The sequence below is a fragment of the Macrobrachium nipponense genome, chromosome 34 (genome assembly GCF_015104395.2).
Source record: "Macrobrachium nipponense isolate FS-2020 chromosome 34, ASM1510439v2, whole genome shotgun sequence".
NCBI lineage: Eukaryota > Metazoa > Arthropoda > Malacostraca > Decapoda > Palaemonidae > Macrobrachium > Macrobrachium nipponense.
The window spans coordinates 17,023,262-17,049,527 of NC_061095.1; the positions used below are offsets into that span (position 1 = coordinate 17,023,262).

The 26,266-nt window shown below is 43.3% G+C and overlaps 1 protein-coding gene across 1 annotated transcript; it reads right to left on the reverse strand.

Annotated features, from left to right (window-relative positions):
• Positions 1-25,693, reverse strand: LOC135207941 (transcription initiation factor TFIID subunit 9B-like). Its single transcript, XM_064239913.1, has 5 exons — positions 25,540-25,693; positions 18,062-18,201; positions 17,588-17,722; positions 17,058-17,301; positions 1-472 (listed from the first exon to the last, which is right to left on the reverse strand). Exons 1-5 carry the CDS (start codon positions 25,658-25,660, stop codon positions 315-317), a joined length of 798 nt encoding a protein of 265 aa, XP_064095983.1. The 5' UTR covers positions 25,661-25,693; the 3' UTR covers positions 1-314.
• Between the last annotated feature and the right edge of the window lie 573 nt (positions 25,694-26,266).

Sequence of the window (26,266 nt, forward strand, 5' to 3'; positions counted from 1 at the left end):
TTTTATTTACAAATATTTTATACACATACAAAAATCTTTTCCATTTCATATCCATGAAAATAAATAAACCCTACAATACATTTCACAATAGCGTTTGCATAAGTCAAAAGTATACAGTAGACAACAAAGTTTGAATGTTCTCAGCAATTTTTGACCCGCAGTGTTTATAAATCTGACAATCGTACACCTAACATTACAACATATAGCAAATACAAAAGGGCCTTCAGGTAAAAAAGAAAGATAAACTAATAACAGAAACTAGAAGGGAAATAGGAGCAGTAAAGGGGGATTAAAAATCTATATATAAAACTATGCTACTGAATATTATCATACTCATCGTCCTCTCTTTTTCTCTTCACTGCTGAAGAATCCATTTCTAACTTAACTCCTGAAGCTGAAGAAACATTAACCATGACGTTACTAGAAACAGTGTTGCCACCTGATGACAACTGGATCTTCGGAGTGCTTCCCCCTGCAGGATCGAAAATGTTCACAATTAACAAGTAAAATACAGCCTTCAGCATCTCTGTCACCAATAACCCTTGAGGGGTCAGACACATAATGAGTTCTCTTCACTGTCTTCTGTCTTGTGTACTGTCTGAATTCTCATCTGGTCAAGGTCTTCATTTCTGATCCTTTTCTCAAGATATCTGTGTATTCCTATTGGTCTTCATCTAGCTAATTCCTTATTTAGTACTTTCTTAACTAACAGCTCCTTGTCCATCATGTTTGACAACTGAGATGGGAAGGGAACTCATGCACTGATAGTAAAATCTATTTTAAGTTTAAAACTTCCCTGTAACTTAACATGATATTGTTATGATACAATAAAGTTTGTTCATACTTACCTGGCAGAATATATATATAGCTGTATTCTCCGAAGTCCGACAGAATTTCAAAACTCCCGGCACACGCAGTGGTCGGCCAGGTGGTAGTACCCATTCCCGCCGCTGGGAGGCGGGCGTAAGGAACCATTCCCATTTTCTGTCAGATTTTTCTAGTGCCACTGTCTCCTGAGGGGAGGTGGGTGGGCACTTTGATTAATATATATCTGCCAGGTAAGTATGAACAAACTTTATTGTATCATAACAATATCATTTTGTTCATGAATCTTACCTGCCAGATATATATATAGCTGAATCCCACCTTTGGAGGAAGGGGGTGGGGGGAGACAGATTCGATTTTGGGAAACAATTGCATATATATGATTGATATTTTGGTTCCCCTTAACTGTTAGCATAGCTGACTTCGTGAGTACCGTCACCCAAGTCTGCTTCTGCTTTACTAGCTCCAGCTAGGTAGTGACCTGTGAAGCTGTTGAGTTCTAGAGGATCTGTCAACGGGGGCGGGGGGTGACCACAATGCAACTAGATCCTATCTTATAGACCTCCAATTTCGGTACTGCATTCCTAGAGTGCCAGCAAGGACGTGACCTGTGTAGCTGGTGCGCTCTAATGACTGTCACGGGGAGCGTGACCACAATGTGACAGATCATATGGTGTTGTTTAGACACCGAATGCTGTAATGCTTCACTGGAGGTGCCAGCAAGGACGTGACCTATGTACTGGTGCGCTCAGATGATTTGTCAATGGGGGCGTGACCACACTGTGACAAAAACATTTTACCCTACTATGAGGGCGAAGCAAAAACATTACCACCTGACCTAGCCTATCTGGTTAAACTTCGTAAAACCAAGGCTAATGGAGGGAGGAAGTCCGCCTAAGGCGGCCTACCGAAGACCACAAAAACTAAACACCTACATAAACATAATAAAAATAAAAAAATAAAAGAAATAAAATTAAAATTAAAAAGTCCAAACTAACATATTATTTTCTAAAAGATAGGAAAGATGCTACTCTCTGCCCCTCCCCAATATATTGTCTGCTGCGACATTATGGGGCCCAAGAGTAGCAGTTCTCGTACGTAATCCTCACCTCCTGAAGGTAGTGAGAGGCAACACTGAATTACTACGCCAAAATGTGGCATTCAAGATGTCATTGAGTGCCATGTTCTTTTGGAAGGCTACCGACGTAGAAATAGCCCTCAGTCCATGCGCATTTCACCTTCAACACTTTCATATCACTGTCTTGACAGGGATGATGCACTTCCTTGATGGTGCCACCCCTCAAGAAAAAAGCCATAGCATTCTTTGACACTGGTTAACCTTGGTTGCTTCCTGACCAACACCACAAGTTATAAGAAGGACCTCTTATTAACCTTGGTTCCTATCGTTTTCAGACAGAGGGTTGACTTCCTAGCTATTGCTTAGGAGTCTGCTTCGTCTCAAGAGCCCTCAGCGAGGATGTGACCTATGGGTAAGAGTTCTTGTTGGGTTTGCCGATGGGGTCGTTATCCACTTACTCGGCAAAGCCTAACTGGCATTTGTCAATGGGTGCTAATCCACTCATATGACCATATACCTATGCCTATTAGCATAATTAAGGAGCACAACACCGATCCCGATCACCTGATCCTAACACGAGGGTTAGCGCTTAATTTTAAAAAGAGTGAAACTAAAAATTAACTCACTAGTTAAGGATCAGTGTCGGCTCCCTATCCCAGCAACGTATCCGCAGACAAACGAACAACCAAGAGAAAAGGATCTCTTGTAGGTTGAAGTTGACATCCTTCGTGTAACTTGGGAGGTCAACACAGAATTGCATCTCCCGTAAGTGACAGCTCATATGTCCTTTATGACATATTGTTATGGAACCAAGAAGAATTCATAAAAGCTCGCACTTCATGCATAGGTACGAATGGACTGGACATGAGGAACTATTCAGAACTACATCCAAGTTCCAAGACTGGCAACTTGGGTTGTTGAAACCTTCATCGTTTCGAAAGATCTCAAGAGATCGTGAAGGTCTCTGTTGTCCGCCAAGTCCAGGCCTCTGTGCCTAAAGACAACTAAAAACCACACTCTTATAACCCTTGATTGTAGAGACTGCAAGTTTTAGATCCCTTCTCAGAAAAGGAAAGTCAGCAATCTGGCTCACTTCAGGTCGTGGTGGAGGAAAATGCCGTTCTTCTTGCACAACTCCTGAAGACTATCCACTTCGATTGTACATGCGTTGGAAAACGCTCTTCTTGCACTGGCGATAGCTTTCGCCATTGACGTATAAAAGCCTCTCGCTCTGGCCAACTTTTGGATAGTCTGAATGCAGTCAGACTCAGAGCGAAGAGGCTTCTGTGGTGGTACCTCTCGAAGTGGGGCTGTCTGAGTAGATCTGTCCTTACTGGAAGCGTCCTCGGGAAGTCTACTGCAAAGGCCATGACCTCTGTGAACCACTCTCTCGCAGGCCAGAACGGGGCGAACAAAGTCATTCTCGTCCCTTCCGACACCGCAAACTTTCTCATGACTTCGCCTAAGAATCTTGAACTAAAGGGGAAAGGCGTACAGGTCCCTCCAGCCCGTCCAGTCCCAGAGAAATGTGTCTATCGTCACTGCAGCTGGGGTCAGTACTGGGGACAGTACAGTGGAAGCCTCTTCGTTCTGGACGTCGCAAAGATATCCAGAGCGAACGAACTCCCCATAACCCCCACAGCTCTTGGCATACCTCCTGATTGCAGAGTCTACATCGGTTTGGCAGAAGTTGAACCTCGTCTGCTGAGGAGATCTGCCCAGACATTCTCTACTCATGCTACAAACTTCGTAAGGATCATGACGTCCAGTGCCCATGCCCACAGCAAGATCTCCTTTGCCAGAGCAAAAAGGGACTGAGACTGTGTTCCTCCCTACTTCTTCAAGTACGCCAGAGCTGTGGTGTTGTCTGAGTTGACTTGGACTATTCGACGAGAAACTTTTTCTTGGAAAAACTGGAGAGCTAAAAAGATGGCTGCCATTTCCTTTAGGTTTATGTGCCAGGAACACCGTTCCCCCTCTCCAGGTGCCTGCCACTTTTTTCCCCCTAATGATGCTCCCCATCCCGTGGTGGACGCGTCGGAGAACAACCCAATAGGGTCGGGGCTCTGAAAGCTTGAGAGGGACCGGCTCAACGACAGCTACACTGGATCTAGCCAACATTTCAAGTGATGTTTTACCTCTCCTGAAATTTCCAAGATCATGTGTAGATTCTTGTTTTCTTTCCAATTGTACTTGAGAAAAAAAAATTGTAACGGTCTGAGGTGCAGTCTCCCCAAGGAAACAAACTTCTCCAGCGAGGAAATAGTCCCCAGTTAGACTCATCCATTCCCCTCACCGAGCACGAATCTTTCCTTAGGAAGGCTAACACTTTGTCTAAGCCTTGCTGCTGACGTCCCTGGGACGGAAAAGCTCGAATAGTTCCAGGGACTTCACCAACGATTAAGTTGTTTGAAAATCCTTCAGACACCGCGTTTGAGTGGAGCATGAATGAGCCTGTCGTCCTTCGAAGATAACAATTGCGAAGGAGGAGGGACTGAGCCTGGGGGCCGCAGGCTGAAACTATTCTTCAAAAGAGGCTCGAAGCCATCGAACCAAGACCTCTTCTTCTCAACTGACACACGTTCGGGAAGATGGTAACCGTGCTCTCTAGACAACCTCTGGAGAGCTGCATGAAATCTAGAGAGCAAGGCAACTGGCGAAAGAGCGAACGAGGAGAAGGATAAGGGACTGCTTGGACTCTTGATTGGCAGCCTATCATCCTTCCTCTCGCGATGTGGCTTTGCCTTTCTCACTGCAATCAACAAAACAAGTTGTTGTTGCAAAGACACAATCATCCTTTTCGATGGAGAACATTCCTTCTCAGGCAAAAGGCTGATCCTTTGAGAAGACGATGGGCGAGGGGAAGCCCTCCTCCTTCTCACATGGACCGCCAAGGATATATCTTAGGAGCGACCGAAGCGCTCAAACGCATACTCACCGGAAGACGTCCTCTCCGGTGAAGATCGCAACACAGCAGAAAAGAGAGAGGACGTAAAGCGTCCCCCTCCCTGAGACATACATCATACATCTTAGCTCTCTTTTACTGCGGAAAGTCTTCCAATTGCCCAGGAGACGACAGCAAAGCAGAAGGAGCTAACGGACGAGAAGCGTCCCCCTCCGAGGAACCAAAGACGACGGCCGCCTGTGCGACCGATAGCGTCTTCGTTCTCCTCAGAGGGAGCGAGACCCTCCGAGAGTTCCAACTCCTGCGCGGGGAGGACGTCTCTGAAGACTAAAGTAATCTTTCAAGATTCAAATTCTATGAGATTATGAGCCATGACATCACCTATAGACGAATCTTGACTATGAGAGATGTTCAGATCATTTCTAGATCATCTATGCTATTCCAGTTTTTCTGCAGGAAAAACTGGAGAGGTGTGAATTTCAGTCTTATTCAGGGAAAAACAAAAAACTTCTCCAGCGAGGAAATGGTCCCCTGCAATTCATTCATTCCCTCACCGAGCATGTTTCCTTCCCTAATAAGGCTGCGTTTCACCTTAAACAGGATTAATTTGAAGACACTGTAGAAGATTGTTCATTTGTTTCTTCCTAAAAGTCTCCTTCCTGAGATCCATTACTATTCTCTGATTCTCGGCGAATGTCTGAAGAAGCATTACGTTGTGCGTCCATCCAAGCGTCCTGCCGCGTCGCGCTCGGCGCTGTCGTATTTGGCAGCGGAAGGAGTCCCCTTCATAATCGAGCAAGGGACGTCTCGGCGAGCTAATTGACTGCATCTCTTGCACATCATTCTTGTTTCGAGGGAAATCATGTGTGCTATGCCGCTGGTTATTATTTATTATTATTATATGTTTTTTTTTTTTTTTTTTTTTTTTATAAAAAATTCTAGCAAAGTGAAGATGTTCAGCCATGTATGCTAGAATTCCCTCAACCCGAGGCTAAGGCCGTGATTGTAGGGTAGAAATACGGTTAGTCCGTCAATCCCGCAGGAGAGAGAGAGACGTAACCTACTGCGCATGGCAGACAATCAGATGGAACTGAGCACTGGCATTACGCATTAGTGACAGCAGACTCAGAGAATGTTCGTCGTTCTCGCACTGCTCTGCCTGAGTTGCCACCTACACCATTCTACGAATGAATAGGTTTACTATTATTATAGAGCAGAAACCAAAATCCATCAAACTGGTATATTTAAGCGAAACTGAATTTGATAAATATAAAAGGCTAACTTGGTATTGTCATAACAATACCTTAAATGTTTAAAAAATAGGGAAACCGGCAACCCCTGAATAGTTGCAGGGAGAACCGATTAAATGTAATAAGAATAATCGTACTCTCGGTTGTCCTCGTAGGAGTAACTATGGTATGAGTATATAACTTGAACCATACAACCGTTTGATAGTAATATGACGTAGGGCAAAAATATATTACTATGATACAACATCGCTTGTTCACCTTTACCCGGCAGATATATATACATATATGACTGAATGGTAAAGTTTTATGAACAAACGTAGACGTTATTTTAGACACTTGGACAGCTACCTCCCTACTACATTCTGCCTCACCGAGGTAGGGAGAGCCATCACGCGGTAGTGTTTTGTCAATGAGAAATTATACGCTTACGCGATAGAATGAACACTCATGGCATTATCACTATACTTCACTACACTACTATAACTTTCCAATGCAAACATGATTCCAGGCTACGCAAAGATTTAAGAATCACAGATAGGGTATTACCCTCCAAAGACACTATTGTAGGGCCCGAAGGCATCACAGGTCTTTGGAGGGTGGGATAAATTCTACTGGACGGGTAACTTGTGTTACACGCCTGGAGGAAGACTCCTTACACTATCACGTTCTAGTTTACGTACCTATGATTCATAAGCCTTCCACGCAGAATCAGACATATTTTCACACTCGTTGCAGCGCTCATCAAACATACAAACATGTTTCCTACAATTCGCGCACACTATATTGAGGGTCTACCGAAGTTTTCGGTAGCCTAACCTTGCATTCTTCCACACAACATACTCTGGCCTAGTCGAACTAGATCCAGACATCGTAAGTTTAAGGAAAAATCAAGCCAAAATAAAAACAATCCACAATTAGCGTATGCCTAACCACCGATCCTAATCAAATAACCAAAAATCAATCGGGATACTCAAGTGACCAAGAGAGTTCCAAAATCCAATGACGGAGGTGCAGAAAACACTTGTTGTCTGCACCGGCGACAGAAAATATCTGACAGAAAATGGGAATGGTTCCTTACGCCGCGCCTCCCAGCGGCGGGAATGGGAGGGTACTACCACCTGGCCGACCACTGCGTGTGCCGGGAGTTTTGAAATTCTGTCGGACTTCGGAGAATACAGCTATATATATATCTGGCAGGTAAGATTCATGAACAAACTCATATTTACTTCACTACTTGAAATCAATTATTGAGAAGACAAGAAAAACCAAGTAGCAAAAACGATGAAGGAATTCCAATTATTTTCTTACCATACTATACAGAGTACTTAAGACTTTACTGTAACTGAAAGTTAGGAGTCAAAGTAAAATGAAAAGTAAGCACTCAATTCCTATAAATCCAATGGTCTTCTTTATCTATAGCTTTTCTGGCAATGGCAATGGCAACTTTCTTCTAAATTTATGCCTCAGCCAACTTCTCTTAGCAATATGAGTGCTCCTGATCCTTCTACACTGTCCTCTCTTTATTCTCTTCTTGCATTAGAGTGCTAACAAGGAATAAGACCACACTGTAATCATGCATGATTAAATTGCAATGCTTTCTGCACTGACCTTTTTTTTAACAGTTCCTTTTGGTCTCGTCCACCTACCTGTTCAGCAACACTTTGTTCTTATTTTCACCTATCATTGAAGAACAAAGCCAACAGTGCAAGCCATATAGTCTGTTGCCACCAAGCAGACACATGAACTACAGTTTGCAATGAAAACAGCAGCGACTTACATAAAATTGTATAACATAAAATGGATAGCTTTGATTTAAAAAATAATTAAAAATAATTTACAAAACTTCAGCTTTTGTAATGTAAAACATATTTGGTACACCCCTTAATCTTAGAGAGCTTTCATACACTCCAAAGGCCACAAACAAGATGGCTGAATGTGCATCAGAATGACCAGTCTCAGGCAGAAAGAAACAAGTTTAGTCAACTCATGCTTTGACCTTAAGAGCCTGAAGTCCTAGTCTCTTATGTGCCCGATTCTTTTTGAGGTAGTGTTGGATGGCTCTCAAAGTACAGGCAAGGAGGCTGTTTGCATCATTTAAAGCCAAAGCTCAGATGAACAAGTAAAAAATATGCTGAAGTTTCTTCTGCCCAATAAACATTTCTGTACAGATGTGGTGGAGTAAGGGTGCGTCGCACACTTCTGGAAAGCGCTGCCAGACGCACAAAACATTAACCTTAAATAAAATAAAAACTACCGAGACTAAATGGCTGCAATTTGGTGGTAGGATCCTGACTGACTGTCTGAATTTTTGTGGTAGGATCCTGACTGACTGACTGAATTTTTGTGGTAGGATCCTGACTGACTGACTGAATTTTTGTGGTAGGATCCTGACTGACTGACTGAATTTTTGTGGTAGGATCCTGACTGACTGACTGAATTTTTGTGGTAGGATCCTGACTGACTGAATTTTTGTGGTAGGATCCTGACTGACTGAATTTTTGTGGTAGGATCCTGACTGACTGAATTTTTGTGGTAGGATCCTGAATGTCTGAATTTTTGTGGTAGGATCCTGACTGACTGAATTTTTGTGGTAGGATCCTGAATGACTGTCTGAATTTTTGTGGTAGGATCCTGACTGACTGTCTGAATTTTTGTGGTAGGATCCTGACTGTCTGAATATTTCAGATGCACTCAGGAGTAAGGAACAAACTCACTGATGACCTTCCTTAGGTATTGGTAACAGTGATGGATTTGTCCACCAAAACTTCTGACAACCTTGCCTTCTTAGGACATGACAAAAGACCAAAGGGCTGTGATTCTTCAATGTGGACAAGTGAACTAGTATAGACTACCACAACTTCGCTGAGGGAACTGTAGGTGATAAAAGTTTTGGATAACTGCTGGCAGCCTTGAAAACCTACCTGACAAAAGGATGAACCAAAATACAAACACATATGAAAGTGAGGAGGATAATTACTGTTTTCTGATTGGTCAGCACACACATGAAGAATTTTCACTTGCCTTTAACACATCTGAAGTTGAGAGTCTTGGTCGCTCGAATTGCAAATGAGGGCTCTGTACAATTAACATGTTTGGTTGGAATAATGCATACTTAATCATTTGACATGCTGGTAAGTCTATGAAAGCTGAATTTGATTTGGTACATATTTTACCTCAATGGTGTTAAAAGGATCATGGGTGCATTAAATGATGTATACGACTCAATCTGAATTTAGGTCAATTTGTCCGACAAATGTTCCATCTCTCATTGAAACTGTCAATCATGTTCTTTTCTTGACTTCTTGCTATCTTGGCTACAAATACTGCTTCATTCACCACTCTTACAGTCTTCTAACACCCATCAGGCCAACCCCTCTCACAGTTATTCTCTGGAAATCTGTCATTTCCAGATTATGCAGTTCGGTAACATTTTACTTCCCCCTAATACTAATCTTTTGCATTCTTTCCGTGTGCTTCCTCAAGAGGAGGCAGATCTATCATTTCCTTCATTGCTAAGCCAACCCATCAACTTTTCTTTTCCTTTTTCTTGTTCTTTTTAGCTGGGCCACCCAGCCCAGAGAGAACTAAATAAACATGCTCAGTAGCTTGGTTAAACCCCTAAATACAGTATAACAACATTTTGGCCCTGGGCCAGAATTGGATATCAATAGAAAAAATGATATTGTTAAACTACAATAAAGTTTTGTACATACTTACCTGGCAGATATATACTTAGCTATAGTCTCCGACGTTCCCGACAGAATTTCCAAATCTCGCGGCACACGCGACAGGTAGGTCAGTGGTCTACCTTACCCGCCGCTGGGTGGCGGATGTACGAACCACTCCCGTAAGCTTGTCAGATTTTTCTCTTCCACCTGTCTCCTGAGGGGAGGCTGGGTGGGCCATTAATCGTATATATCTGCCAGGTAAGTATGTACAAAACTTTATTGTAGTTTAACAATATCATTTTTGTACATGAACTTCCCTGACAGATATATACTTAGCTGATTGGCACCCTTGGTGGAGGGTAAGAGACAGCTCAATAATACAGGTAAGACGGGAAACAACTAATGTTGTAGGATATAAAAACCTTGATTCTCACCTTTTCAGGATGAAGACTTCATAGATACTATCTCTGAGTCTGCATTGCCTGGAGAGCTACAGCTAGGACGTGACCTGATGCTGAAAGACTCTCGGATCTACCACTGGGATATGTGATCCCCTATTGTGGTAGAATCCAAGTCGGATGCTGTTAGAGGGACCTTGTCCGCTTACCTACAGATCCTTACCACTACCTCTGCAAGGAGCCAAAACCCACCAGACCACCTAACCAAAATACAAAGGGTTAATATTACGACAAAAAGAGGTGCCTCCTGCAACCTCTTTCAGACAACCAAAAAACAACAATATAAAATATAGGGTAACATATAAAAAATTTACACAGGATAAGTTTCAGCTCCCTGCTGCCCCAGCACCGAATCCGCCGATACGAAAGGACCCAAGGCGAAGCATTTATCATATGTGATTTTTTACATCACGTAGGTAGTGGTTTGCGGAAAACCGATTGGCATCTCCAAAAAGTCGCCTCCATCAAGTTCCGCACAGACATATTTTTTCTGAATGCAAGCGAAGTTGCGATGGCTCTCACCTTCGTGAGCTTTCACTTTCAGTAGTCTAAACTGATCTTCCTTACATGGCAACATGTGCCTCTGTAATAATAAGGCTTCTCAGAAAAAAAGGAAAGAGCATTCTTCGACATGGGCCGAGTGGGGTCCTTTACGGAGCACCAAAGTACATCTTGATTAGCCTTAAGTTGTTCCTTCCTCTTAAGGAAATACTTCATAATTCTCATAGGGCAAAGAGTTCTTTCAGGCTCTTCCCCCTACTAGAAAAGATAAACTACGAACTTCAAAGCTCCTGGGCCAAAGGGCGTGATGGGTTTTCATTCTTTGCAAGGAAACTTGGAAGGGAAGAAACGAACATACCATAGAATCTTCCTTAAACCCTACATTGCCACTCAATAGCTTGGAGCTCACTCACTCTTTTTAGCTGTAGCTAGGGCCAAAAGGAAGTCTATAGCCGTTCTTCGTCAAGTCCTTGAAAGAGGCTAAGCCAGGAGGTTCGAATCTAGACGATCCAAGGAATTGTAGGACTACGTCTAGATTCCAGTTCGGTACTACATAGAGGACGCTTAATGGTTTCAAATGATCTAATAAGATCATGCAGGTCCTTATCATCGGATATATTTAAGCCTCTATGCCGAAATACCGCCGCCAACATACTGCGGTATCCCTTAATAGTTGACACAACCAGATGACATTCTTCTTTGAGGAAAATAAGGAAATCCGCAATTTGGGTCACAGAGGTACTGGAAGAGGAAATGTTCTTCCTCTTGCACCAACGTCTGAAGACATCCCACACTTTGACTGGTATACACGCAAGGGTGGTGGAAGGTCCTCCTCGCTCTTGCGATTGCGTTTAGCAGCTGCTGCTGAAAAGCCTTTCGCTCCTGACCAAACTTTGGACAGTCTGAAACCAGTCAGACTGAGAGCGAGGAGATTTTTGTGGTACCTGTCGAAGTGGGGTTGTCTGAGTTAGATCGCTCCTTAGCGGGAGCGATCTTGGAAGGTCCACCAACCATTCCAGTACCTCTGTGAACCATTCTTGGGCCGGCCAAAAGGGAGCGATTAAGGTCATTCTCGTTGAATCGGACTCTACGAACTTCTTGATAGTTAGCCCCAGGATCTTGAAGGGGGGAAACGCGTAGACGTCGAGTCCGTTCCAGTCTAGAAGAAGAGCATCTATTGCTACTGCTCTGGATCCGATATCGGAGAGCAGTAAGGATCCAGCCTCTTGTTCTTTGACGTGGCAAAGAGGTCTATGTGTGGCCTGCCCCATAACTTCCACAGGCTCTGGCATACATCCAGAATGAAGGGTTCCACTCTGTGGGAAGGACCTGATCTTTCCTGCTGAGGAGATCTGCTCTTACATTCCTTTCTCCCTGCACGAACCTGGTGAGAAAGAAATTGATTCCTCTTTCTTCTGCCCACACAGAAGAAGGTCTCTTGCTGTCTCGTACAGGGAGAAGGAATGCGTCCCCCCCCTGTTTCTGATGTATGCCAGAGCTGTAGTGTTGTCCGCGTTGACCTGCACTACCGATCTTCTGACTTTTGGGCTCGAAAGCCTTCAGAGCCAACCACACAGCCATCAACTCCTTTCTGTTGATGTGCCAGGCTACCTGGTCCCCCACCAGGTACCTGACACTTCGTTGGTTCCCAGAGTTTGCACCCCACCCCATGTCCGACGCGTCGGAGAACAACACCAGGTTGGGGGTCTGTGATTGAAGAGACAGTCCCTTCGCAAAGAGGTTGGGATCTGTCCAACCATAAGAGATGTTTCTTGATGTCCTGGGATAACGACAGGGAGAACGTCAAATCCTGAGAACGACGACTCCAATTCCGATGAAGAAAGAATTGGAGCGGTCTCAGGTGCAACCTTCCTAGGGAAAACGAATTGCTCCAGAGAGGAGAGTGTCCCCAGCAGACTCATCCACTCCCTCACTGTGCATACTTCTTTCCCTAAGAAGGTTGTTACTCTCTCGAATCCTCGGGCTATCCTTTCCTGCGAGGGAAAAGCCCGAAAACTCAGAGAGTTCATCTGTATCCCGAGATACACACACTCTTGCTCGGGAATTAGTGATGACTTCTTGAAATTGACGAGAAGTCCCAAAGCCTTCGTCAATTCTAAAGTTACTTGTAAGTCCTTCAAACAACGATCTTCTGAATTGGCCCTTATTAGCCAATCGTCGAGGTACATGGATATCCTCACCCCATTCAAATGAAGCCATTGAGCCACATTCCTCAAAATCCCCCGTGAACACTTGAGGGGGCGGCGTCGAGAGGCCGAAACACAGAGCCCTGACTGAAAAATTTTCCCCCCCATCATGAATCTGAGAAACTTCCTCGAGGAAGGATGGATCGGTACGTGAAGTAAGCGTCCTGAAAAATCCGGAAGGAAACCATCCAGTCCCCCCTGGACGAAGCGCTGCCAGCACTGATGAAGGCATTTCCATCGTGAACTTCTTCTTTTCTACGAAGAAGTTCAGGGCGCTTACATCCAACACCGGTCTCCATCCCACCCCCTGAGGACTTCGGAACTAGGAAAAGGCGGTTGTAGAAGCCCGATGAATGATGGTCTGTCACTAGTTCGATATGCCCCCTTCTCCAGCATCTGATCTACTGCTAGATGGAGAGCTTGATTCATGATGGGGTCTCTGTACCTGGCCGTCAGTTCCCTTGGGATGGTCGTCAAGGGAGGTCTTTCGACGAAAGGGATGAGGTAACCTCTCCTCAAATAGAAAGGGTCCAAGGATCCGCCCCCATTTTTGGGCCCAGACTTCTGCAAACTCTAAGAGTCTGGCGCCCACCGTTGTTTGAAGGACTTGCAAGTTATTTGGGGGCTTTAACAGACTTGGCGAAAGTCTTACCCCTTCTTGAAGGTCTACGACCTCTAAACGTAGAGGTTCTTGATGAAGATGCCCCTCGAAAGGGTTCTCGAACACTTGCCTTTTCCTTCTTAGCCTTGGTAGGAAAGGAAGGGCGAGGTTTTCTTGCCGACTGTGCCAAAGGTCCTGGGTGGCTTTGGCCGAAAGTGACCTCGAAATGTCCTGCACTCGATGTTTCGGGAACAACTGAGTAGACAGAGGAGCAAACAGCAAAGAAGACCTCTGAGCATGGGAGACCGACTTCGTTAAGAAGGAACAGTAAAACAAACCGACCTCTTCTTCACGATGCCGGCCCCATAAAGGGAGCGATTTGCACTCGCTCCGTCTCTTACTGACTTGTCCATACAAGACAAAAAAACACACATAAGATCATCTGGTGAAATTGACTCTGGCACTTCAATTTTTCTTGGCTAGGACTCCCAACGACCAATCAAGGAAGTTAAATACTTCTAGCACTCTAACATACCTTTGAGCAAATGATCCAATTCGTTCATTTTGCCCAAGTCGTCTTAGCAGAGTTGGAAGGGCAGTTCTCCTTGTCGAAACTACCAGTGCCGAAAAAAATCCGAATCAGCCGAAGACGGTAGAACCCAATCCTAAGGGCTCTCCTGTTTCGTACCAGAAACCAGCGCGTCCTGATAACTTCGAAGGAGGAAAAGCGAACATCGTTTTCCCCGCTTCTTCTTTGGAAGCCATCCAGGAACCAAAACTCCTCAGTGCCTTCTTCATAGAAAGAGTTGGCTTCATCCTCACACAAGAAGAATCTTCGCTGTCTTCGCCGTTGAAAAAAGTGAGTGAGGAGAAGGAGGAGCCGTAGGCGTTAAGGGAATCCCCAAAAAACTTGTAAAAGTAGCTCTGTAAGCTTCTTGTAAGAAGAGACAGCAGCAGAAGTGTTCGGTTCCTCATCCGAACCTTCTAGGACGTCTTCGTAGGCGGTTGAGCGCGGAAGATCCTTAGGTGACGAAGGGATCCTAGCAGGAGTTTTGAGCGAGAGGTTGGAGAACGCCCTCTCTTAGAAGAGTTCACATCCACTGGAGAACGATGAGAAGATCTGGAAGTATACGATGAGACTCCCTCTTTCGAGGTATACGGAATCTCAGCCGAAGGAGAGGTAGGGCTCCTACTAAAACCGAGAATCTCGGAAACATCCGCAGGGCGGGCGTTACGAGGAGGCGAGCGCCTACTATACTCTATGCACCTAGTCCGGGGGCGAGCGGCTGCCAGGAGAAGAGCGCCTATCGAGAGCAGAGCGCTTGCGCGGCTCTCCATACCTGTCCAGTTGCGGTACGATCAACGGAAGTTCGACTGGAAGGCGAAATGCGCCTACTAGGAGAAGGCTGCTTGCGAGACTCTTGACGTCTAACAAGAGGGTAACATTCAGGAGAAGGGCGCTTCAAAACTAACGAGCGCCTACTTGGAGAACGGGCGCTTCCGGATTCCTGGTGCCTAACCAGAGACAAACGGTCCAGGAGAAAGTGCGCCTAGAAGCGGGCAGAGAGCGCCTACACGGAGAAGGGCGCTTGAAAGACTCTTGTTGTCTGCCCTTAGGAGGAATAATCAGGAGTATGACAAGCCTTAAAAAGAGACAGAGCGCCTACTAGGAGGAAGCTATGTGCAGTAGGCTCTTGGCGCCTACCTTTGCGGGGAGCGGCTAACAGTAGGCCGTCTATCATGCACACGACTCCTACCAGACTCTAGATGCCCTGTCAGAGAGAAGTCACGATCCGATACTCGAGGAGAGTGACATCTGGAAGAAGAACGCCTACTTGTATAAGGGCGCCTTCTATAATCTTGAGGCTGCTGAGGAGAAGCTCACGCGAGGGAGTTGTGAAGAATCGCGTGATGAGCAGTGCAGTGCGCTTACCGAAGCGGGAATCCAATCTGGAGAAAAAACTTCTTTCTCCATAGAGCGTCCTACCGATGTTTGGCGCCTTGTTAAAATTGAAAGAGAGCCAGGCGAGCGAGGGCGCTCACGCGAGTGAGGACGCTCCCGTTCGAGCGAGGGCGCTCACGCGGAGCCCCCACCTTCATACGAAACCTCCCCATATGAAGGAGAACGATCCTACTGAAGAGCGGCGCCTAGATCTCTTGATCGGAAGAGAAACGTCCTTCTTCCTACGTGATCTAACTGCTAGAGAGTCTGCTAGCGCCGTGATCTGAGCTTGAGTCCCGCGAGTACTCTCGTAGGAGAATCTTCTAATTCTTCCTCGGAAGCAGGCGCCGAGCGCGCGGAGCGGCGAGAAGAAGAACGATCACAGGATTCTTGTGTTTCTTCGCCTCCACCGACGATTCTTCCGGGAAAACCTCCTGGACTAGAAGCCAAAGGACTGCAGGGTAGCCTTCCAAGCCCTCTTCAACGGGCGCGACGCATCCCCGGGGAGTTCCAACCTCTCTTCGGAGAGGGAGACGACGAAGAGGAGAAGCATTGGCGTAGGAGCCTCCTCTTGTAGCGATCCGAGGCAGCCTGGGAGCGTACTTCAGGATCTGACCGAGGGGACGCCTGGACCGGTGGGGGCTCTTCCCTAGCCTGCCTGCGGCTTTCGACTTTTCCTACTCCACTGGAACTGGTGAGTCTGGAAGAGGTCTAGGCCTAGAGGCACTAAGGAGCCGGTCAGACGCACCCTCCACAACACTGGGGACACTGCACTGATCACTAACACTCTCCTTACCTTCCAACTGACGAATCTTCTGATCCACAGAACGATTCTTGGCTTTCAGAGCTGCCGCCTCCGAAGGCGAATCTCCCGGCTTCGTGCGGGGAGCGGGGCTGCAATTTCTTGGGAAGAAGGTTCTAATTCTACGTTAGTACTATTAGGATCCACATCCAACTCACGTCATTCTAGATCTGCTAGAACTTCTAGAGGAAGCCTTACGCACTCTATCACGTTCCAACTTCCTAACATAAGAAGAGAGAGCCTTATATTCTTCTTCATTCAATCCCTTACATTCACTACAAGGGTTAGCAAACGCACAATCATTCCCCCTGCATTTCATGCAAACCAGTGTGGGGGTCTACCGAAGCTTTCGGCAACCTCACCTTACATCCTTCATTCACGCAAACCCTAAACAACACCGAAGTTTTAACTACCGATTCTAGATCAGACATCGTTAAAGAAAATCAAACTCAAAACCAAACCGGTCCACAATCAGCGTATGCCAAGCCAAACAAAGCGAATACGTCACCAAAAGAAGTCCAAATTAACTCCAGGCAAGCGAGAATCGAAAAACTATCGAGAGGAACCGACAACAGTTGTTATCGTTCCCGCGACAGAGAAAAATCTGACAAGCTTACGGGAGTGGTTCGTACATCCGCCACCCAGCGGCGGGTAAGGTAGACCACCTGACCTACCTGTCGCGTGTGCCGCGAGATTTGAAATTCTGTCGGGAACGTCGGAGACTATAGCTAAGTATATATCTGTCAGGGAAGTTCATGTACAAAATTAGGAAATAAAAACATCACTAGTAAGACAAAAGGATTGGAAAGCGAACACTTACCAGGAGGACCAGGAGTAACCTTGAAGATGGGCCTGTTGACACTGACAATTTTCTGAGTTGGGCCAGAGGCAATCCCTGTGGCTGGTTTTTGTACTAAAGTTACTGCTTGTGTATTGCCAGTTTTAGTAGCCACCATGGATATGGTGGGTTTGATTGGCGTCGCTGCAATTTTCATTCCAGGACCAGCACCTCCAAGGCTAATGCGGGCATTGCCCCCACCTAGGCTATTGGGCATGCCCAGTTTCTGGAAAATAAGGGCATGTTAGTAAACTAAAAAAAAATACAGTATAATGTTTGCAATGGGAGAAGCTTTAAGACTTATGGAATGGATTCAATAAATATTTTTTACTAATTACTGCTATTTCAAACCTTTGTTGAGAATAATAACACAGAAGGCTTAAACAGTCTCCTTTGATACTTGCTTACAACACAGTAAACTGCTACTAGTACTTTAAAAACTCAAAGAAAAAGACACCAATGTTTAAATAAATCTGGATAATTCAAACCATAATGTCAAAGATTATGATTACCTTTTTAGATAGTTTCACCCTATAATTACAGGCAGACAGACAATACCGATCTGGGGGTAACCGAATCCCATGTTGATTGGCTTTGATTGGTGGCAGTGGATTTGAGTTTCTAGTTCTTGCCAACTCGAGCAACAGCTGGAAGGAAAAACAAAAGTTAAAAACAACACAGGACTAAATATTTAAAATAAAATTTTCATTCAAATTTAACTCTGATATTGCATATTATACACATCACAATTTCTAACAGCCACAATGAGAGAAGCAAAAGACAGTTGAAGGAAATGTGGGAGCAGTTTGCTGAGCGATTAGGGGATTCCCCATTCCCCTTATTAATTTACTGCAAGTTAACCAATTTGTTAATAACCTTCAAATATTGAACCAGCTTTTGTTGAAGGTATAATAAAGTACAATATAAAGGTTTGTATTTTTGTAAGATCAAATTATCGAGACAAAAAACCATATTTATTGACTCACATCACGAGGTGGTGGAGATGTAAAAGACTTTTCCATTTGTAAGAGAACTGCCAATTTTACATCGTCCATTTCTATAGTCTTTGTTTTCTTCGCGTAATTTGCATACACTCTAGCATCATCCAATATCTGGGACACATAACCTGTAACAAATAAAAAAATGAGAAAAACTATAATACACATAATACATCTATAAACATTTAAATAAAATAAATGATCAGGAAATCTACTCAAAAGTTCTTATTCCAAACCTTTTCTACTTTCATCAAATATTTTCTTTACCTGAAAATGCAATACAGTAATACAACTGTATCGTGACTACAGCTAATCTTAGCACATAAAAAGAACAGAAAATCTTAAATCAAATACTATTTCATACTGAATTACAACTGCAAAATAATGATTGTACATGTACCATCTAGGCCAGGTTAGCCGACAGGTCACTATAGGTGTGAGAAACCTAACACCAACATTCTTTGGTATCGGCATAGCATCCAAGATAAGGTTAAGTAAAGATAGGTCTGGTTAGGTCATATTCGCTCTGACATGCCTACCACAGTAGCACAGTAGCCTAGTCCAGAACATGACCCCTCCATCTATACAGGTTCCAAGGACCTGTCTACCTAGGTCATATTAGGGAAGTGGGGGTCCCCTAACCAAGCAAGGGCCCAAACATGTTAAATTAGGAAATATTAGTAAAGGTGGAATGACATTTATCCCTGTGTTTCACTTTGTGTTGTTCTCAACCAGAAACCCCAGTTTCCCTTTGGAATAGAAGCCATCTTGATACATTTGCCATCTTTTTGCTTGTGTTTTTAAATTACTACTAATCCCCAAGGGGCTGGTGCTAACCATGGCACCCATTTTGCTCATAAACTGGTCCTCACCGAACCACGAGGGGCGTGGTAGTCGTCTTCAGTTTCACCAGCATTTGCACCAAAATGGCAAATGTCTTAAATTCATCTACACAATGAATCATAAAAAAGAAGGTTATTCTACAGATGAGCTCTGTATGGATACACCATTTATTAATATGATCTTTAACTGAAAAATGACAAATTTTTAACCAATTTGTAAATAATGCAGTACTGGTGATAAAATATGAGAAATATACCAGGATATGCCCTAGTTAGCTTGAGATATAATGTAGTACAGGTGATATATGGGAAATATACCAACACAGGCCTAGAATAACTTAAGAAATATAGGCTATATACTTTTACTGACGTTTTCACATTCAGTCCTAACGGGCTGGTAGAAGACACATAGATGTAGGCCTAAGCACAGCAACAAATGGGGGCTCTCCTCTGTAAATTTGCACAATTTACCTCAAACCAAAAAAAAAAAAAAAAAAAAAAAAAAAGTTAAAACTTTACTTTAGATGCGAGGCCCGATTCCCACCATTTGCCGACCAGGACAGGTTACTACCCCCTTGGCCCCGGCCAGGTCAGGGCACGTCACCCTAAGTTAGGTTAGGTAGGTAAGACCTGTTTAAGGATAGGATCTTACATTTATAGGAGAGGTTATGACCATTTATGTATGAGGCCTGTCCTGGTCGACTAAAGTAAAGTTTTACCCAATTGAGTAAACAACCGAGTGGACTAGCTGCGGCCACCTTAACCATGTTCGGACCCACTTCAAGAAAAAGTAACTTAACACGTCCTGACACCGGAGATGGGCACCAGTCACAAGTCATAGGTGGTGGGAGCAACACCTCGAGACATGAGACTCGTAACTGGTGCCCATCTCCGGTGTCAGGACATTTTGCTTAGTTAGGTCACAATCATACCCGAACGTCCACTTAGGCTAACAGCTCATATGTTTGAACCATGAATGTACAGTAGGGGGACAGTTTAGTTACCTAGGCCGCGCATCTCATGCCCGAACATCCATTTAGCTTAACAGCCCTAATGTTCGAACAACAAATGTAGAGTAGAGGGACAGTTTAGTTACCTAGGCTGTGCATCTCCTGCCCAAACGTCCAGTTAGGCTAATAGTCCATATGTTCGAACTACGAATGTAGAGTAGGAGGACAGTTTAGTTAGCCAGGCTGCACGCCAAATGAATGTAGAGTAGGGGGTCAGCCACACAGCCGTTTCGTGTATTTCCTAGTGTTAATTGTCGTCTTCTTTGTTTTCCCCCACCCAAAAACCCCGGTTTTCCAATAGGCTAGGTCTCCCCTTACCGTTTTATGGAAATTTGCGCCTGAAAATACGATTTCCATTTCATTTGCCCTAGATCATGTGTTCTCCCCACCCAGAAACCCCAGTTCCCAACAAGGTCCCCTTTACCAATTTTATAGGCTTTCCTTTAATCTATTACTGCATGTTTTCAAAAAGTGCGCCAAAACATACCTATGGGCAACATCTTGTTTGTATTCGTCCGCCAATTATGTAGCAGACAATACTCTTAGGACGGGTTAAAGTACTTATACCGAAGTTGGGTCTAAACCCGGTAAAGGTGGCCGCAGCTAGTCCACTTGGTTGTTTACTCGATACAGGCTTAGATCTATCGATTACCCTAAAGTAAAGTTTTACCCAATAAGGGTATTAGCCTAGCCTTCATTAAAAAACACAAGGGTATTTCTACAGAAGCAGTCCGCACGGACTGCAAGGAACGTAACCACGGATACGACATCCACTAGGGATTGGGGCGTCCAATGTAGTATTTCGCAGTGTTTAGTACTGGCCCCTGGCGGGTTAATTACAGTTGTCAGAATAAATATTGCTTAAAATTCTTGTTCAGTAGGTAAAACTGCATAGAAAAGCCGCAACTGCCAGTCTAGGCCGCCACGGATAATTAGTAGGTAGGGTAGAATATCACGACAGGCCAACCCTCATCACGGTGGACGGGTCTTATTCACTCGATATTTAATTGGTGAAACATTGAATACAATTGCAATCTAAGCATACCATTTAAAGACTGAAGTTTCGTCAACATATTGTGATATATGAAAGCCCCATACGAATTAAAATAAGCATGTGAGCTCTTCGTAAAATATGTTTTCAAGGCAGTTTTGAAATCCAATATGGCGGCTACGTTTTGCATGGACGGTTCTCATCAGTGACGGCCACCATCTTTCCCCAGCCTTCCCAGCACTCATTTGAACAATGTTAGCGTATGTATGTAACGTTTATTGATCTTACTCAAGATTGCAGTTGTAATCAGCACAATAAAACAACATTTTGTTGCCTATATTAGTGAAAGTATGAAACTTGTTATTCCCGGGTTATGGTTGGAACTGAATTCATTCTTACCTTGTAATCAGTGGTTTTTATCCTTACTGCCATCACAACTGAAACTCCACAGTGCTTATTTTGATTGTAATTATACATCGGTTTTGGTCTCATTATTCACTCCACAGTGCACTCGAACCACATTGCTGTTCGTGTTTCCTAAGCACTCACTCCGTAAACAAAGTTACGAGCAGCAGACGACAACACTGATTATGAGATGCAAAGCTTTATTCCCTTAATTGTTTACTTTACTCAATATTTAGTTTAACTCTACTTCAAAATGTTTATTTAATTCATGTCCATTATCCCTTTTTTGCAACCAAATTAACCCCCCAAAATTACAAATGTTTCGGATGTATACTTACGAGCAGACGACGTGAGGAAAAAAATGGCTCATCGTTGCCAATCTAGTGGAGCGTCACACATACGCCGATGCATTTACAAACTGTTTCGATGATTCTAGTTGTCATAGTAATGCAGTAATGATAAAATTGCTCTAATATGTATATATACTACAAATAGATATATACGCTAAATTCACTTATTTCCCCGGTTTTGTGTAAGTCTTATACCTAGTTTGGAGGGTAAACACATACCAATTGACAACACTGATAAACAATTGAAGAGCGCAAAACGCCGCAAAGAATGCCGTAGTCCCCTTGAAATAAGTACGAATAAGTGCTGGTAAGAGGTGGGTTTACGATTGTTGTGATGAAAGTGCCCCAGCGTCTATGGGTACAAGTGGTGTGCAGATTTAGCACATGAAATGGGAAGTTTGTTGACACAAGCGACTCTCCGTAAACATCAAGATAGCGTCAATCTTCGAAACATTTATTTTTTAGTTGTAAGTAAAAATTTCTAAAGCGTTTTGGTGAGATTTTCCACTGCAGTAGGCCACCTCTTTTCAGTACCCTCTGTTTAAATCTTAAAATTTGGCCTTAATTTTCTAACTTTGGAGAAAATACTTACTTCGAAAGGAGAGTAGAGGTCTTTAGCTCCGTTTTTCACCAACAACAAAAAGTCGCGACTGATGCCCACTCCGTGTCAGGACGCGTTATAATGTAACTTTTTTCGGAGGGTGGCTAGGGGCGTTTGATTGTAGGTGGCCTGCTTGGCCTGCTGTGATATTCTACCCTATACCCTAGATCTACCAACACAAGTTGTGTAGACCTAGCCTAAAGTCTAATTTAAACTAGGGCACAGGAGGCCTAGGGTAGTCAGAGCTTGACTATTAATCAAAAATACTTTAAAGTTAGCGAACCATACGTTAAAGGACAATAGGTAATGTCTACCATAACGTAAGCATACAAGTAGGATAAATTCGTTCCTTAATATCACGGCCAGTATCAGCACCATTAGGGGGAAAACATCAGTTCAGGCCAACCCTCATCACGGTGGACGGGTCTTATTCACTCGATATTTAATTGGTGAAACATGAATACAATTGCAACTCTAAGCATACCATTTAAAAGACTGAAGTTTCGTCAACATATTGTGATATATGAAAGCCCCATACGAACTAAAATAAGCATGTGAGCTCTTCGTAAAATATGTTTTCAAGGCAGTTTTGAAATCCAATATGGCGGCTACGTTTTTCATGGACGGTTCTCATCAGTGACGGACACCATCTTTCCCCAGCCTTCCCAGCACTCATTTGAACAATGTTAGCGTATGTATGTAACGTTTATTGATCTTACTCAAGATTGCAGTTGTAATCAGCACAATAAAACAACATTTTGTTGCCTATATTAGTGAAAGTATGAAACTTGTTATTCCCGGGGTTATGGTTGGAACTGAATTCATTCTTACCTTGTAATCGGTTCGGTTTTTATCCTTACTGCCATCACAACTGAAACTCCACAGTGCTTATTTGATTGTTATTATACACATTTTGGTCTCAGTTCACTCCACATTGCACTTTAAACCCGTTGCTGTTCCTGGTTTCTAAGCGCGCGCGCCAAACACAATTACAAACAGCAGACGGACGACAGACGACGAAACTGCAAAGTTTTATTCCCTAAACTGTTTACTTTAACTCGTTATTTAGTTTAAATTTACATTGTTATTTAAAAATTTTGATTTAATTCATGTATATTATCCCTTTTTAGCAACCAATTACCCCGAAAAATTACAGATATTTCTAACGTAGATAAAATCAAATGTTTCTAAACGTTTTCGTACATCTGGCTGCCGAAAACCATAGAGGAACGAATACGGAAAAGTGATAGAGGAACGACTACGTTTTTTTTTTTTTTTGCTTTTTTGTTTTTGCTAGCACTTTTCATTGATTTCAGTCTTTATTAGTATTTGAATTTCTTAAATAATCGTATGCCAGAAATAAATGTAACCTTTAATGTTTGCATGCTTTAATGTTTGCATGCTAAGAATGGCAAAATCATCGTTGCCACATTAGTGGAGGCTTCACACATACGCCGTTCCATTATTATAAACTGTTTCCATGAATTCTAGTTGTCATAGTAATGCAATAATGATAAAATTGCTTTAATATTTATGTATATATAACTTCCAATACATAGCCTAATTTCACCAATTTCAACGTTTTTGTGTGTAGTCTTATACCCAGTTTGGAGGGTCAACACATACCGAATGGCAACAGAGAGAGAGAGAAAGGAAGGCGGAGGAACGAAGAGAAAAGGGATGGCGGTGGAGGGGGGGGGGGGGGGGGTGGGGGGGTGGGGGGGAGAGGGTAGGTGGAGCTTTATACGCGTGTTCGTATCCATTTCTGCATAATGGAGTTTTTGTCTCTTGGTACAGACAGTGTCGTATTCTTTACGATTAGTGATTCACGATTACCCTTATAAATTACGGCACTGGGTGTAATGCACTATAGCAAATCTCGTTCTGTTACGAGTGTTCGTTACAGAAATAGGTATTGCCCAAAACGTGGCTTGCACTGTCTCTGAAACCCATAGTAGACATGCTGCTTAGTTGTCAATCAAGTTTTTATAACCAAGTATTTTTTACAAGCTAGCTATTGAATAAATTTGTATTTTTCTCAGTCAAAACATATGCCCCTCAATGCTAACTTTCCTCTTTTAACGACTTTCTGGTCATTGCAAATTCGGCCCCATAATTTCTTATGGTGCGAAAACAGACAGAGGCCCATGGACCGAAAACGATTGCGTCACACTACGGGCGATAATCCAGCAGTAAAACATCTTCATATATCCAAAAAGTAAATAATAAAGATATATATGCGCATTACGATTATAACAATTACATGTATAGCTGATAACAATCTGCACGAATAACTGGTAAACTGTTCTGCAATGACAGTTGAGTATAGCAATTATTTACAATAGGTACGAAAGTCAAGATGTCGTGACGTCATAATACAGAACTTGAAAGAACGTTCTAATTCAGAAAAATAATTACTTAAATTTGAGTCAGAGGCGAGTTACTTTTTCAATAACGAATATTTTCAAATTAATCATCATATATGTAAATATTGATGTTTTATACTACTATTATTACCAAGAGAACGCTTCTCGTCATCTTCTACCCCAACAGCTGTTTACGCCTGGCTTGTTGTTGATGAGAAATCGTGTTTCGATTGTTGTGATTAAAAGTGCTCCAGCGTCTGTGGGTACAAGTGGTGTGCGGATTTATCACAGGAAATGGTTAGTTTATTGACACAAGCTACTCCGTAAACATCGAGATGGCGTCAATCTTCGAAACATTTTTAGTTGTAAGTAAAAATTTCTAAAGCGTTTTGGTGAGATTTCCACTGCCGTGGGCGCCATTTTTCAGTACCCTCTGTTTAATCTGTTTAAATCTTAAAATTTGGCCTTAATTTCCTAATTTCTACTTTGGGGAAAATACTTACTTCGAAAGGAGAGTAGAGGTCTTTAGCTCCGTTTCTCACCAACAACAAGTCGCGACTGATGCCATCTCGGGTGTCAGGACGCGTTATAATGTACTTTTTCGGAGGGTGGCTTGCACTGATGGTAGCTGGCCTGCGTGGCCTGCTTTGATGTTTTACCCTAGGCCTATCCTGAGCGTATTTCTTGCCTGATCTTAGGCCTAAGACCTTGCCAATATTATTAAGAAGCTGAATTTAGGCCTACGACCTTATCAATAATATTGATGATTCATTTAATCAGCGCGGTACCGGTATTACCTAGAGTAGCCGAGGTGGGCTGACCAAAGCAACCCAAGAGGGCGGGTTAAAATGGCCATTTTTTAAAAAATCACGGCAGTAGTTGGTCGATTTTTGGTACTTACGGTACGTAAACTCGAGCATCTGATTAATCACGCCCGGTTCGTAGTCCGTTATGCCCATATCCTTGAGGATAGCAGTCATAACTTGCGCCTCCTTCGGCATCGCCTTCGACTCCTTCGCCATTTTGGATTGTTTACTAACGTCACTGTTGCCAGACACGCGATGGCAAGGAAGCTTCCAAACAGTGTAGCCATGTCAATCTGAGTTTTTTGTTTTTTATTCTGTAAGAATATCTGTATAAAAACCTGTAAGATATTTGGCATCAACGAATTACGGTATATTTTGTGCAGAATATTGGATTACGAACAAGAACTTTGGGGATACTGGTCTGCACGACTGATTTTAAATTCGTATATGGATCCTACCTCCTCCAAACTCCACCGCCGCCACCCACACACGCTATTATCAATGGCTCAGAAGCTCCTGTAGTGGGCGTGATGCTTGTGTACTGTACAGCAAGCAATGCTTTCAACGTTTAGGTAATAAACAGATTTGGAAAGATTCTTTTTGACTTATACATAAGCACCCTTTGCCTTAGAGTTAGGTCTAGGCCGAGAGACCATAGCGACCATAGGAAAGCAGAATGTTGTATACGAGATTCTACTTTAAAAAGGAAACTAATTCTAGAAGTATCAATCAGCTATATATAAATGATTCAGTGGCAAAATGGTGAGCAACTTAACGTCTGTATAGAGAAAAGAACTCTAAACAACATCGAAGCATCAATAT

Coding starts and splice junctions, on each gene's coding strand:
- LOC135207941 (XM_064239913.1), bottom strand. CDS start 25,660: ATGGCGAAGGAGTCGAAGGCGATGCCGAAGGAGGCGCAAGTTATGACT. Junction 18,202..25,539: donor GATGCTCGAGTTTACGTACC/GTAAGTACCAAA, acceptor TATTTGTTACAG/GTTATGTGTCCCAGATATTG. Junction 473..17,057: donor GGTTACTCCTGGTCCTCCTG/GTAAGTGTTCGC, acceptor TCGATCCTGCAG/GGGGAAGCACTCCGAAGATC.